The sequence below is a fragment of the Triturus cristatus genome, chromosome 2_2 (genome assembly GCF_964204655.1).
Source record: "Triturus cristatus chromosome 2_2, aTriCri1.1, whole genome shotgun sequence".
NCBI classification, from domain to species: domain Eukaryota; kingdom Metazoa; phylum Chordata; class Amphibia; order Caudata; family Salamandridae; genus Triturus; species Triturus cristatus.
Window position 1 is genome coordinate 1,092,152,272 of NC_140582.1, and position 16,568 is coordinate 1,092,168,839.

Sequence of the window (16,568 nt, forward strand, 5' to 3'; positions counted from 1 at the left end):
TGCAGTAACTATAACGGGGGAATTTCATTGGTTTTTTTAAGAGAATATATATATATATATATATATATATATATACACACATTACCTACTGGCGGTCGCCAGTAGGTAGTTATAGTTAGGACCCCTTTTCCATAGGAAATCCGCAACATTCTATTTTGAATAACTTTGGCGCCGGTCGACGAATCCTCGCGAATTTCTCAAAATAGGTGGGGCGCTACGCTCCGCTCCTACCCTGAAAGTCTCGGGGGGATTCGTCAAGCGGGGGCTGAGAAAAAAGGGGGGTCCCAAAACGCGTTTTTCCCATGCATTTTTCCATAGGACCTTTAGACAGGGCTACAGCCCGAACGGCTGAACAGAATTACTAGAAATTTGGCAGAGAGGTAGTCCCTAGGTCAAGGAAGTGCCTTTTGTAGGTTTGGTGTAAATCTGTTCAGTAGGTCCTGAGAAAATAGCATTTAAATCAATATATATATCTGAGCCAGCTTACGGTACGCTTACCGTAAGCTTACCGTACGCGTACGGTGGCGTGCGCGAGCGCGATTCTGATTGGCTGTTAGATCTTAGTAAACATTCGAATCGGCCGAAACCAGGAAGCGGCGGCCGCCATTTTGTGTGTTTCACTTAGAAAAAAAAGAGTGAAAACAAGAAAAGGGGGCAAGGAGGAGAGTTACAGACCCCCTTACATTTGTGAGAGGGTCAAAGAAGGACAGAAAAGTACAAAGAAAACATTTATGAATTTTAAAAAAAATCACGGGGTACGCGTACGGTAAGCTTACGGTAAGCGTACGGAAGAAAAAAATAATAAAAAAAGAAATGAAATGCAGATTTAAGAGTTTAGATATTAGGGGGCTCTAAAAAGAGCCGTTGTGTTTATGAAGTGATTTTTTAAGTGGTACCTACAAGTAAGTACCGATGCAGAGTCTAAGGTTCAAGAGGAAGACTCTGTTCCCTTCATCATTGAAGTGCACACCATCTCCTCTATAAATGTCTTGCATGTCATAACGCAAGTTGTTGTGGTAAATGGCACCCATACCATAGTCACGGAGGAAAGCAGAAACAGATTTGTTGACGTGCTTTCTTGCTTTGTCAATTTGCGGACAGAAATGATTGGACCAGTTCCATTTTTGCCTTTGGCATATGTTGGAAAACACAAAGGCAGTTTTAGGGAAAAGTGAAAACAGTTGTGCAAAGGTGTCCTTCATAAGCATTTCCAGACCTACCCCAGTCAAAGTGCCTAGGTCATTGCCACCACAGTGCACTATTATGAGGTCAGGGTGTTGGATTTGCATGAAGGATTTCAAATGGTGCCACTTTAACCCTCTCTGACCAATCCATTTAATGTCTACATTTGGCAAAGCAAGGTCTCTCACCATACCTGTTTTCTCTGCAAACTTTTCACTCCAGAAGACATAGCTGTGCCCTACAATCCACACTGTGAACATCTTCAAAGGAGAACTGGATGCACTCAGGAGGTGTCTTTCAGTAGAATGGCAATAAGAAAAGAAAGACAGTTTGGAAATGGAGGCATACATATTTTTTTCAAAACAAAAAGAACTGATTGGCTGTTTCATACCATTCTAGAATAAAAACTAGGCTGTATGTGTAAATTAATAGAAGCATGTTTTGTATTGGTACAAAAAAATGTGTTACCAAAGAACAGTACTATGGATTTGCTGTTAGGTTTGAAAAGTCAAGCACTCTTGCTCTGTGGAATTGAAACATTGTGTGGCGAACTTCTGACCTAACTCCACACAGCAGTGTTCCATGAGCTGTTGCTATGGTAGCAGGCAGAAGTCAAGTTGGGGGAAGGGTACTAGGCAGAAGTCAAGTTGGGGGCAGGGTACTTTTGGAAAAGGGTTGGTTTTCAACCAATAGAAATGTGTGATTACATTTGAAAAAAAGGGGGAAGCACTGAGATTTGAAACTTACATGTATATGTGTGGAAAAATAGAGGGAAAGTTTGCCATTATCTGGTTCTGCTGAGAGGAGAAAGGTGTAGAGAACAGAGATCCTGGCTCTGATAATCTGCTGTTTGAGTGCCACATTTCTTTCACAACTAACTAATTTTAAAGGTGAGTTTAGAGTTTGAGAGGGGATGTATATGGTAAATTAAGAAATGAATAATAGAATTGGAATTCCTTTTGTAGAAGTTGTGTTTATTATTTTCTGTTTTGGGAGAAATTTAAATGTGAGGAACATGTAAAATAATATAGACTATTTTTTCATGATAAATTAAGGTGTACTGGTAAAAATAAGGAATACTTTAAGGGTTTGAGGTTGCAGTCAGTAATGCAAATACATTCAGCATCACTAAGGCTGGTTGCCCTTGCTGGAGTGTAGGCAGTCACCGAGGATACACATGGTGGTGGTCTGAAAAATCAGTTTGGACATGGGCTTTTTAAGAAAATCTAAAAAGTGGATTCATAATGTGTCAGTCTGTAAAAGTGATTTTCACTTGCCAAAAAAAAAGAGCAGTAAGTGTGCATTTAAATTGGCAAAGAAATTTCGTTTTGTGACTAATGTGAAAACATGACTCTGTGTGCAAATAGGAATTACAGGCAGAGATTTATTGCGTATTGCTCTGGTGATTTCACAGTTGCATTAGATGGAAAGGGGGAGCGATTTTTGGGGGGAAGAAGCAGACTCTTAGCACACACCCAGCTCCTGTCCATGTATAATCATGCACAGTATTTACAAGCGAGTGGGTTTTTCAGGTTTTAGTCTGTAATGCAAATACATTCTGCATCACTAAGGCTGGTTGCCCTTGCTGGAGTGTAGGCAGTCACCGAGGATACACATGGTGGTGGTCTGAAAAAGCAGTCTGGACATGTGCAATTTAAAAAAATCTGAAAAGTGGTTTCATAATGTGTCAGTCTGTAAAAGTGATTTTCACTTGCAAAAAAAAAAAAGAGCAGTAAGTGTGCATTCAAATTGGCAAAGAAATTTCGTTTTGGGACTAATGTGAAAACATGACTCTGTGTGCAAATAGGAATTACAGGCAGAGATTTATTGCATTTTGCTCTGGTGATTTCACAGTTGCATTAGTAGGAAAAAGGGGGAGCGATTTTTTGGGGGAAGAAGCAGACTCTTAGCACACACCCAGCTCCTTTCCATGTATAATCATGCACAGTATTTACAAGCGAGTGGGGTTTTGAGGTTTCAGTCTGTAATGCAAATACATTCAGCATCACTAAGGCTGGTTGCCCTTGCTGGACTGTAGGCAGTCACCCAGGATACACATGGTGGTGGTCTGAAAAAGCAGTATGGACATGTGCTTTTAAAAAAATCTGAAAAGTGGATTTATAATGTGTCAGTCTGTATAAGTGATTTTCACTTGCCAAAAAAAAAGAGCAGTAAGTGTGCATTCAAATTAAGGCAAAAATATTTTTTGATAAATATGTAAATATGTGTACTGTATTATCAAATGTTTTAAAAAATATTAATACTTTTTTCTTTTTTTTCAGATTGATATAGAACATTTTCGAAAACTAGAACCATTTTTAAAGCAATTTAAAAAAAAAAAAAATGAATAAATATTTTTTTGAGTGGGTATGGTAAGTGAATAATATGATGGTTCCTTTTTTTCTACTTCTCTACAATCACATTTTCAGTTTTTCATTGTAGTCTCTCAAGGACCTTGTAATGTGATAATTGATTTTTAGTGTTTTTTAAAAAAAAATAAAAAATTACGCGCACCGTACGCGTACGGTAAAAAAAAAAAAAAAAAGTTTTTAAAAACATATATAAAAAAAAGATGAAAGATAAGGTTGGCTCTTAAAAGAGCCGTTGTGTTCATGCAGGGACAGAGGAAAGAAAGAATGGGAAAATTAGTCTCTGCGACAAGTGTGCTGATCTATTTTGTTGTTCACTAGGGAAACACTGGTCTCCCTATGACAAATTAGATCATGACAAGAGGCGCATCGAATATCAACCCTCCGAAATCGAGGGTTAATTTCCAGAGGGCCAGCAAAAGGAGATGCTCCCCCCACAGATGAAGGGCTCACCTGACCTGCAGAAGAAGGAGTCAGCCCTGCAGATGATGGTCCAGGCTGAGCTGCTGTGGATGTGCTTGGTTGACTTTCTGAAGGGTTACCTCCAAAAAGTCGAGCATGTGTCCTTCTGTGTACATCCTTGAGGTGTCTCTTCATGGTATGATTCCCAAAGGAATACTTCCTGTCAGGATTACCTCTTGAAAGTACACGCTTACACAGCTTGCAAGTTACTAAGGGTGCATTTACCTTTTTCTGGCCTTCAGGAAAAGTAAAATAATCCCATACATAAGAGGTCTTTTGTTTCCTCGCTCTCTGCCTCAAGGTAGTGCTGCTAGTGCTAGCCTCACTCTCAGAAGAGCTCTGCTGGTCTGCCATCGTATCACAAAGACAACCCAGCTCCTTCTCCTAAGGGATCACAAGCAGAAATGAGGGGAATGGGTGTGGTGTAGGAGAGTTCTAGAACTGAAAGTAGTTTCAACCAATCAAAAGTTGTGTTTCATGATCACATGACCTACCGTACGCTTACGGTACGCTTACGGTACGCTTACGGCAAAAGTGTGCATGCGCGTAAAAAAGACACGCGCTTGCGCGCATGCGCATAACAGTCACTACCCGACACTTCCGCGTAACGTGCGCGTGTAGCGTACACGCGTACGCGTCCCACGCGGAGTACGCGCGGCTATGCAAATTGCGTAACTATACGCAAACAGCGTAGAAAAATTACGGGCGTTGCGTAAACCGTACGCTTACCGTAAGCTTACGGTACGCGTACTAAAAAAAAAAAAAAAAAAAAAAAAGGAGTAAAAGGTATTGCTAATAAATTTTACCTTTTTGTATTGTAAAATATTTGTAAAAAAACATATTATAGAATTTTAAAAATTTAACCAGTCTTAAAAAAAGGATAGAAAATTTTTTAAAAAAATATGTAAAAAAAATAGAAAAAAATACATAACTTAGCATTTAAAAAACCGTACAAATCCACTGAAAAAACCATAGGTTTCACACACGTTATAGTTAGGAATTTGCATTTAAAAAACCTTGCTAATTCAATGAAAAAACCATAGGTTTCACACACGTTATAGTTAGGAATTAGCATTTAAAAAACCTTAGAAATTCAATGAAAAAACCAAAGGTTTCACACACGTTATAGTTAGCTGGACATTTTACTCGTAAAAAACCATTGAAATTCCCCCGTTATAGTTAGTTAAGCTAACTATAACTCGCGCGCCCGCAATGCACTGCTGATGACGTCACATATTACATCACTCATGACATGGTCAGTGACATCACTGATGACATCACTGATGACATCTCAAATGACATCACTGATGACATCACTAATGACATCATCCTTGTGATAGAGTGGCAGACCTCCTCTCACCCTAATATAACCTTTGATACACACATTCATAAAAAGAGACTAAACTTTTCAAAACAATGGACATACCAATACCAGATACAACAACCTCTTCAGTAATTCTAAGATCCACATACACATCCACTCATTCACCAACAGTCCTATACAGTCACTCATACATGTACTCACTCATCATATGTACTCATACACCTATACATCCTGTTACACAATGCCACTCATCCGTAGAGTTACTCACACACATAGTCACTCATGCTAATAAAGAATCAAACATCCATTTACTTGCATATACAGTTATACACACACCACCACACTTACTTCTACAAAAACTTACACATACTTAGTCTTTTAAACAATCACTTATAGAAACACATACTTATTCATACAGGAACTCTTTCAATCTCTCACTCTCACATATACTCACTTATATACACCAATAGTCACATATACTAGTTTAAAACATATGTAGTTACTCATAAAAACACTGTAGAGACAGTCTTTCACTCACTAACACACCCATACACACACTCATCCACCCATGCAGTCCTGCACACATACTATCTTCAACACATACAAACAGTAAGTCACTCATTCATGCACCTATGCACTACGTAATACCCCCCATCGAACCATAAAGACATCAGACACTTATACTGATACCCAAAAAACCAAGTAATAACCTATATAAACACTCATGTAGCTGCTCACCAACCCATGCAGCCACTTATACACAAAGTGAAAGACTGATACAGATATATACATATTTAAACATTACTCACTAAGCCATGTATTCACTATGATACACCTAATCAGTCAGTTACACAATCAATTTTACAAAAACAAATCATCCATTTAGACACTTATATACCCATTTATTCTTCCATCGACCTTGAGATATACATATATAAAACATATTTAATTTTCAGAAAAACACACATTCACTGGATGATGTCATCAGTGATGTCATCAGTGATGTCATTTGAGATGTCATCAGTGATGTCATCAGTGATGTCACTGACCATGTCATGAGTGATGTAATATGTGACGTCATCAGCAGTGCATTGCGGGCGCGCGAGTTATAGTTAGCTTAACTAACTATAACGGGGGAATTTCAATGGTTTTTTACGAGTAAAATGTCCAGCTAACTATAACGTGTGTGAAACCTTTGGTTTTTTCATTGAATATATATATATATATATATATATATATATATATATATATATATATATATATATATATATATATATATATATATATATATATATATATATATATATATATATATATATATATATATATATATATATATATATATATATATATATATATATATATATATATATATATATAAATGTTATGCAATATGAAGACAACAGTTGAATTTTAAGGTCATTGTTATGAAGTGTAATAAATACGGCCTGAGAATGGTTACATTCTGAAAACGCAAAGATGGTTTTTCTGTTGTGGTTTCATATTAAGGATGCAGATGTAAGGAATATGCTACTTACCAGTATGCATCTGTTCTTGGCATGTAGAGCTGCAGAGCCACACACTAAGGATAAGATCGCCATCTGGTGTTGGGCTCGGATGATTGCAGGTTGTTGTGGTCTTCGGAAGAAGTCTTTGGTCACGAGATTGGTGACTCCTCCCCTGGACAACAGTGCGCATGGGCATCCACTCCATCCTCAGATTGTTTTTCGCCATGATGGGAAATGATGGAGTGTGTAAGAAGTAAAGAGAAAGGATGTCCATGTGTAGTGTCTAATTAAGACAATGCTGGAACAGATACAGGTCCCGGGGAGGCGGGTGGGCGTTTGTGGCTCTGCAGCTCTACATGCCAAGAACAGATGCATACTGGTAAGTAGCATATTCTGTTCGAGGCATATGAGCTGCAGATCACACACTAAGGATAGACTATATAGCAGTGTCTCCCCTAGCGGTGGTCACCTGTATCAGTTGCAGCAGTTTGGAATAGAGTTTTTAGGACAGCTTGGCCTACTGAAGCTTGTTGTTTGGATTGCACATCAACACAGTAATGCTTAGTGAAGGTGTGTGTAGTAGACCATGTGGCTGCTTTGCAAATGTCTTCTAAGGGGATGTTCCCTAAGAATGCCATAGAGGCCCCTATTTTACGCGTGGAGTGCGCCCTAGGGGGAACGGTAAGAGTACGTTTAGCTTTTTGGTAACATATTTGGATACATTTGACTATCCATCTGGCGATACCCGATTTGGAAATGGGGTTGCCTTTGTGTGGTGGAGCGAAAGCAACGAACAGTTGCTTGGTTTTCCGAAAAGGTTTGGTTCTGTCGATGTAATAGAGCAAGGCTCTTTTAACATCTAAGGTGTGAAGTGCCCTCTCGGCTACTGAGTCTGGATTAGGGAAGAAGACTGGCAGTTCCACAGACTGGTTTAGATGGAAAGGGGAAATGACTTTAGGGAGGAATTTTGGATTCGTCCTAAGAACCACTTTGTTCCGATGTAGTTGTAGGAAGGGTTCTTCTAGAGTTAAGGCTTGTATTTCACTTACTCTTCGCAGGGATGTGATTGCGATGAGGAAAGCCACTTTCCATGTTAGGAACTGCAGTTCGCATTTGTGCATTGGTTCAAATGGTGGACCCATGAGCCTTGTTAGAACAATATTAAGGTTCCACACCGGGGAAGGCGGTAACCTTGGAGGAATGATTCTTTTAAGACCCTCCATAAATGCTTTAATAGCTGGTACCTTAAAGAGGGACAGGTGTGGTCTATTTTGCAAATAGGCTGCTAATGCCACTAGATGTAAACGTATAGAGGAATACGCTAAATTGCATCTTTGCAAGTGCAATAAATAGCAAATGATGTTCTGGATGGAAGCATCCAGTGGTTGTATGTCATTGTTAGCGCAGTAAATGGCAAATCGTTTCCATTTTGCAGCATAGCATGCCCTAGTAGTAGGTCTCCTGGCGTCTTTAATGATATTCATACAGTCTGGAGGAAGGTTGAGGTACCCGAACTCTAAAACTTCAGGAGCCAGATTGCCAAGTTCAGTGTTTGAGGATCTGGGTGTCTGATTTCTCCATGGTTCTGGGTTAAGAGATCCGGGGAGAGATGCAGTTTTTGATGTGGAACTAGCGATAGTTCCAAAAGTGTGGTGAACCAGGGTTGACGTGCCCAAGTGGGAGCCACTAGGATGAGTGTCAGCGACTGTTGTTTCAGTTTGCGTACCACAAATGGAATGAGAGGGAGAGGCGGAAAAGCGTACGCAAATCTGCCTGACCAGTTCATCCATATTGCATTGCCCTTTGATCGCGGGTGCGGGACCTGGCGGCGAAGGTTGGGCATTTTGCGTTTTCTGGTGTGGCGAACAGGTCTATGTCTGGTTGTCCCCACTTTTGGAAGAATGAGAGTAAGACTTTGGGGTGTAGTTCCCATTCGTGTATCTGCTGTGTGTGGCGTCTTAAGAGGTCGGCCACCTGGTTCTGAACCCCTGGGAGGTGTTCTGCTAGCAGGTAGATGTTCCGGGGAATTGCCCATCTCCAAATTTGTTGCGCCAGTTGGGACAGTTGTAGAGAATGTGTCCCTCCTGGTTTCTGTATGTAATACATTGTGGTCATGTTGTCCGTGCGGATGAGGACAGTTTTGTTTTGGAGATGCACTTGGAAGGATTTCAGTGCTAGGAACACCGCTAGAAGTTCCAGGTGATTGATGTGGAACTGTTTTTGTTGAGTGGTCCACCGTCCCTGAGTGGTGTGTTGAAGGAGGTGGGCTCCCCACCCTGTGAGAGAAGCGTCGGTGGTCAGCACAACTTGTGGAAGGGGCTCCAAGAACGGCCGCCCTTTGGACAGGTTGATGGTGTTCCACCACTTCAGTGAGCGGCTGTCCACCAACACCAGATCGGTAAGTTGTCCGTGGGCCTGATTCCACTGTTGTGCTAGACATTCCTGTAAGGGACGCATTTGAAGGCGTGCGTAGGGTACTATGGAGATACATGACGCCATCATGCCTAAGAGTTGCATGAACACTCTTGCGGGGAAAGGATGTTGTGTTTGAAATGTTTCGATCAGACTTTGTATGTTGGCTATCCTGGCTATGCTGGGATAAGCTACGGCTTTGGCTGTGTCTATGGTGGCTCCCAGGTATTGTTGTACTTGGGAGGGTTGTAGTTGAGATTTGGGATAGTTGATGGTAAATCCCAAGTTGTGCAGGGTTTGAATAGTGCGGTGGGTGTGGTGAACGCATTTGTCTAGAGTATTGGCTTTTATGAGCCAGTCGTCCAGATAGGGGAAGACATGGATTTGTTGTCTCCTGAGATATGCTGCCACAACTGCCAAGCACTTTGTGAACACCCTTGGTGCAGTTGTTACTCCGAATGGGAGAACTGTAAACTGATAGTGTTGACCATCTACCACGAATCGTAGATACTTCCTGTGAGCGGGATGCATAGGGATGTGAAAATATGCGTCCTTGAGGTCTAATGTGGCAAGGAAGTCTCCTTGTTGAAGTAATGGAAGGACCTGTTGGAGAGTGATCATGTGGAAATGATCTGATTGTATGTACTGGTTCAGTAGTCTGAGGTCCGGTATGGGTCTCAAGGTTTTGTCCTTTTTGGGAATGAGGAAGTAAAGAGAATATACCCCTGTGCCCTGATGTTGTAGTGGAACAGGTTCTATTGCGTTTTTCTGAAACAAAGACTGTATTTCCTGGTTGAGGAGCGTGAGGTGGTGAGACGTCATGGGACGGTGTCTGGGTGGTATGTTTGGGGGCGGGTTTATGAGTTCGAGGCAGTAGCCATATTGGATAATTTGTCTTACCCACTTGTCTGTAGTGATGGTATTCCAGACAGGTAGGAACTGTTGAAGTCTGCCCCCGACCGGAGTGGAATGGTCTGGGGGGAGTGGTGGCAAGTCACTGTTTGGTGGCTGTAGAGGAACGGGTGTTGTTGTTGTTGCCCCGTCCCCAGCCTTTATTATGGTTTCCCCGATACCCTCCTCTAAAATATCCTTTGTTAGGGGATGTTTGACCTGATGTTTTGAAGGTGGAAGAGTTGTCTGTTCCCACATTTTTGGAAGCTCCTCTATAAAATGAGCGACGAAAGGAGCCCCTGGGTTGAGTGGACTGCAATGCTCCCATAGATTTTGCAGTTTCATTATCTTTCTTCATTTTTTCTAGGGCAGTGTCCACTGCCGGCCCGAATAGTTGCTCCTGATTAAAGGGTTGAGCAAGAATGGAGGTTTGTACTTCCGGCTTGAAGCCGGAGATGCGCAGCCACGCGTGGCGTCTAAGCAATACGCTTGTGTTGACTGCCCTAGAGGCGGTGTCCGCTGCGTCTAATGCACATTTAATGGAGGCATTGGATATTAGTTTGCCTTCTTGTATGAGGTCAGTGGCCTGTGTTTTGAAAGGTTCAGGCAGGTGTTGCAAGAGATCCTCCAGTTGATCATAATGGGCTCTATCATAACGAGCCAATAGGGCTTGTGTATTTGCGATACGCCAGTGGTTAGCCGCTTGAGCGGCAACCCTTTTGCCGGAAGCCTCCAGGAGTTTAGACTCCTTGTCTGGGGGCGGCGTATCTCCGGTTGTTTGGGAGTTGGCCCTTTTTCTGGCATTGGAGATGACTAGTGAGTCTAGGGGGAGTTGCGTCTTGATGTACGCAGGATCTTGTGGCGCTGGTCTGTATTTTTTCTCTATTCTGGGGTTGAGAACCCTGGCCCTGACAGGGTCTTTAAAAACCTCAGTGGCATGCTTTATCACTCCCTTAATCATGGGTAGAATGTGGACTGTTTTCTGTGACTGTTCAAAAGTATCAAGTAGAAAATCCTCCTCAGGAGTGTCGGTGTGCATGGTGACACCATGAAATGACGCTGCTCTGTTAATAAGCTGACCGAACCCTAAATGGTCATCAGGAGGGGAGGGTTTTGAGGGGTATGGAGCGGGGTCAGGCACGTCAGGCATAGGGTAAGTCCAGTCATCTACTGGTGCTGTGTCCGGGAGTGTAAAGGGATCAGTAGGATCAGTGGGATAAGTAAAGAAATCTGGGTCTCCCCCTCCCCCAAAATCATCATCATCCTGCGGAGGTGGTGTATGAGAAGGAGATGGTAGAGGTGCAGGCGGTGGAGGTGGGGGGATGGAATAGGTGGTAATGTAGGAGAGGAAGGACGTAAGGGTGAAGTGGCACAGTCCTTCTTTGGAGGTGCTGGAGGAGGTGAGTCCAGCTTCCTTTTCTTGTAGGGCACCGCTGTGACATGTCCAGTTTTTGGATTTATGTAAATCCGTTGTTGCTTAGGATCAGGTCGAAAGAGTTCCTCAGTGTCCGAAGGCGGCTGTGGCGCCGACTTTTTCGTGTCTTTCTGGACGTGTTTGGGCACCGAAGATGTTTTGGGTGCCGAAGAACTTTTCGGTTCCGGTGGATTTTTCGGTGCCGACGATGTATTCGGTGCCGACGATGTATTCGGTGCCGACGATGTATTCGGTGCCGACGATGTATTCGGTGCCGACGATGTATTCGGTGCCGACGAGCCTTTCGGTGCCGACGAGCCTTTCGGTGCCGACGAGCCTTTCGGTGCCGACGAGCCTTTCGGTGCCGACGAGCCTTTCGTGCCGACGAGCCTTTTGGTGCCGACGAGCCTTTTGGTGCCGGTGGAGATTTTGGCGCCGAAGAACGTTTCGGTGCCTGTGGAGATGCCGGGACCGAGTGATGTTTCGGGTCCGATGGAGGTTTCGGTCCCGAAGCCTGCTTTGGTGCCCGAGCCACCTGCAGGCTTACTTTTCTTCGGAGCCGGACCCGAGGGCGGGGCTTCAGAAGATGTTTTCGGATCGCGACTGGGCCTAGTTGGCAGAGTCTTGACCAATGTCTTTTTGGGTGGTGTTGGGTAGGGGGGCTGGTACTCACAGGCTGCCCCGGATCTGAATCGTCGGCCTCGGACACGATTTGGAGATCTTCGGAGTCATCGTCAGGGACGTCCTGTGCAAAGATGTCTTCTGGTTCCGGAACCGGCTTGGCCATGATATGGCATCGAGCTCTCCGGTCCCAGATGGTTTTCTTCGAACGGAATGCGGCGCAGGCTGGACAGCTGGATTCGTTGTGGTCTGGTGAAAGGCACAAATTACAGACCTCGTGGTGATCGCTATGAGGGAACTTTGCTCCACATTGGGGGCATTTTTTAAAAGGTGTCCTTTCCATCAGCCGCGTCCGGAGTCGGTCCGATGTGGCTTTCGACGTCGAGTTTGTAAGTTATGAGAGTTGTAGGGATTGCTATAAGTTTTCTGCTGGAGCGGAAAAAAGTTCATCCGAACCCAATGGCGGAAAAAAACAATCTGAGGATGCAGTGGATGCCCATGCGCACTGTTGTCCAGGGGAGGAGTCACCAATCTCGTGACCAAAGACTTCTTCCGAAGACAACAACAACCTGCAATCATCCGAGCCCAACACCAGATGGCGATCTTATCCTTAGTGTGTGATCTGCAGCTCATATGCCTCGAACATTATTTTATCCTTTTTGTTCTGGTCTGGGGGGGGGGGGGGGGGGCAATCTCGGTCTTCCTGTTGCAGCACACTGGTCTCGTGACGGTCCTGCACCTGTGTCTACTTCGAGGGAGATAATAAAATGGTATAACCACACTTACTTGGTTTGATGCTTGTTTCCTTGCATATGGGACTGGTACATTTCAATAGAAGTAAAGGTGATGGAGCACATGGGACACATGAAGCTGCCGGGACCAGCTGTTGAAAGAAGAGATTTGTGGGTTAATTAGGGAGCAGCACAGCTAGTCATGGCCATTCTATTGAAATGATGCACAATATAAAGGATCAATACTCATCTACTTTCTAAGCCCACATTATTGTAATACATTCTTAAGATTTGTTTTTAGACTGGGCTATCTCACAAAATAACTGAGAGCCACCAGTTACAGGGACAATACCAGTGGGGGAGGACATTAGCAACCAATTACAAGGACAATAGCAGGGGGAGGATATTAGCAACCAATTAGAGGGACAATAGCAGGGGAGGGACATTAGCAACCAATTACAGGGACAATACCAGGGGGAGGACATTAGCAACCAATTAGAGGGATAATAGCAGAGGGAGGATATTAGCAACCAATTACAGGGACAATAGCAGGGGGAGGATATTAGCAACCAATTAGAGGGACAATAGCAGGGGAGGGATATTAGCAACCAATTACAGGGACAATAGCAGGGGGAGGACATTAGCAATCGATTACAGGGACAATACCAGGGGGAGGACATTAGCAACCAATTACAGGGACAATACCAGGGGGAGGACATTAGCAACCAATTACAGGGATAATAGCAAGGGGGGGATATTAGCAACCAATTACAGGGACAATAGCAGGGGGAGGATATTAGCAACCAATTAGAGGGACAATAGCAGGGGAGGGATATTAGCAACCAATTACAGGGACAATAGCAGGGGAGGGATATTAGCAACCAATTACAGGGACAATACCAGGGGGGCAGTCCTTCCGCCAAATCCTCGAGCATCCTCCCCCAACACACCCGGGCCTCCTCCTTGCTTCTTGAATTCCGCAAGAAGCTGAAAACCTATTTTTTCAATTAGTCTTATTGTGAGACTATCTGTACTCAAGCTCAGCCTCACCACACACCTAATCTCACCTACTCAGCACCTGGGTACCTTCAAGGTGACAAGCAGCACTTCACAAATCCCTCTTACACTACATACCTTGAGACCTTGATGAGAACCAAGCGCTGCTGATGCTGTCCACCAGAACAGCGGTTGATCTCACCCTTATGCGATTGCCCCCACAAAATCCTATACCCTATGCTGCCCTCTCCTGTACTCAGAGTTGCTCTCACCCTTGTCTGCGTCTTCGCCATGCAAAATCTCCCCCCACTCGTTGTTGCACTCTCCCTTGTGTGCTTCCCATACAGCATCAGCAGAAGGCTGCACAGTATCGGCAAAACCAACAGGTGCAAAGGGTGAGACCAACTGGCTTTGCCAATGCTTGTTTTCTGCAGAACTTTTCCCTCAAACGATAGGCCACAGTGGGTACAGACAAACGCTTTTGTACTCTAGAATACATTCTTACACACGCACATATCCACGCACACCAGCTCAATGGCCTTGGCACACTTACACAAGAGTGAATTTAAGTATTTTTCCTTGCAGGAGAACATCCAACCACTTCTCTGCCTGCACCATGAATTATTCCAGACTTCTCCAGCTACCTCATCCTTCCCTCCAACTAGAGGTATTCTGTTTGAACTTCTTTCTGGCTCAATACACTGCCTGCCTCGAGGCCAGTGTACCTCCTACAAACACCCTGCATGCTTCACACAGAGTGTAGAAAAGACAGGCTACAGGCTTACCAGAGCAGACATGCATTCTAGCATTCAGAGTCCTCTGAATGGGAACTGTAAAGCTATCATGGTGAATAATTTAAGGCCCGAGAATGTGAGGACTTGGATGAAAACTACTAAGGGTCATCAGAAGTGCAATAGCAGCTCGCTGTTTAAGTACTTTGTGTTATATCTCAGCTCCAAATTAAAATAGGCCAGACTGGTGTTTTGTGGCTTTACTCAGTTTCACTGTCGACCTTTCTGTGTGTAAATTAAAGGAGTATTATTTCCTAAAAGAGCTAGTAGCACACGAAGAGTATGGACGGGACTAACTGGGGTCTGACGGTATCCAAGTTCCAAATACCGGAGCACTTCCAGGAGTAAACCTTAACTACTCAGCCGTGCTAAATTTGGGGAATTAATTGTATAAATGATGGAAGAAGGGGCTTCCAGGGGGTGGGGTGGTAGGGTGGTTGGAGTGTGCCATCCCCCCCCCCCCACATAAATGCATTCTTGGATTGGTGGTTGAATCTGAGGGCCTTGAAACATGGCTGCTATCTATGTCGTTATTTTTCGTCCTGCGCCAAGAATGAAAGAGAAACAAGCATTGGCATAGCCAATAGGTCTCGCTTTTGGGACCTTATAAGTATTAAGTTATGCAGCACAATATCCTTGGTGCACCAACATTAACTGTTGCATGGTTAAACACTTATAAGGTCCCAAAGGCGAGACCTATTGGCTATGCCAATGCTTGTTTATTAAGGCTGGACCTTTGTTATTCATTGCTCTATGGACAATACAAAATGTGTTGAACTTAACTCTTGCTTGAACCGGGAGCCAGTGAAACTTCTTCAGGGCTGTGTAGGCTTTACAGAGCCCAAGTTCGAGGTCCAGCTTGCTAGCAAGCAATCATCCACCCCATCCCAGGAGTCACTTTTTGGGATAGACTCCGGGAACACTGCTGGCATCCCCATTCTGCGCAGAGTGAGAAAGGATGGGTTTAAGGAGAAGTCATGGTCTAGGGCAGTTCTAGCACCTCCATGCGCCTTCTACTTTGAGAGGAGATACGGGGAAAAGACTGGCCAGCATGTGACTGGCGTATATTATTTAACACTATTGACCAACGGACGTAAAACCATATTCCAAATATTTTAATTGAGAGAAGATTATACAGAAAAGAAATACTTGCAGCAACATGGGTTCAGTTGATGACAGCTTGAGGTTCCCTTCAGAGCAATACATTTTAGGAAAAATAAATATAAAGTATTAAGGCGTTAACAGATTGCGACGGGGTACCCAAAGAGCAACATAAGTGCATTGTTAAACAATTAAGGAATAGAAAATGTAATTTGCTTTTACAAAAGCATTGCCCAATACATGTATTGCTAAAACTTTGAATAGTAGGGACTGAATCATCACAGAACCAAAGCCAGGCCAAGATAGCACTAAGGTGGCTCAAGCCACTGTTAGACAATAGTCTTTTGATACTGTATACTGCTGACAGTCTAATCACCCAAAGTCGATGCTGGAGATGGAGTGGTGCCTCATAAACTTGAACCATCACAGTGGTAAGCAGGTGACCCAAGGTAGGTCACCACTGTAGGGCTTCTCGTCAAAGTGGTTGGGAAAAGGCATAGGAGAGACCTTACTTTCCAAGTCTAGATGGGCGAGTCTGCCTTAGAAATCGTATTCATCCACAATTCTGATCTCTCAAAGATGGTATGGTCACCCAATGATTGGTGGACCCCATGACAGGCACAGGAGTGTCCTCGGGAATCGGCTGATGCAACCACTCATTTCCATATTTTAGTGTGGCAACCGGGAAAGGTGAACTATCCTCCCATATGCCACAACTGGGAACGTAAGTGAACCCCCAATGACCCTAGATGTTTTGCTACTTCAA

The 16,568-nt window shown here is 43.7% G+C and overlaps 1 protein-coding gene across 3 annotated transcripts in view; it reads right to left on the minus strand.

The window, feature by feature from the left end:
• Positions 1 to 16,568, minus strand: part of KRCC1 (lysine rich coiled-coil 1) — a 304,687-nt gene that overhangs the window by 20,333 nt on the left and 267,786 nt on the right. For all 3 annotated transcript variants that reach the window (XM_085642640.1, XM_085642641.1, XM_085642642.1), the window contains one exon: positions 12,970 to 13,066. In XM_085642640.1, the coding sequence (XP_085498766.1) occupies positions 12,970 to 13,066 (97 nt within the window). The remainder of the gene's footprint in view (positions 1 to 12,969; positions 13,067 to 16,568) is intronic.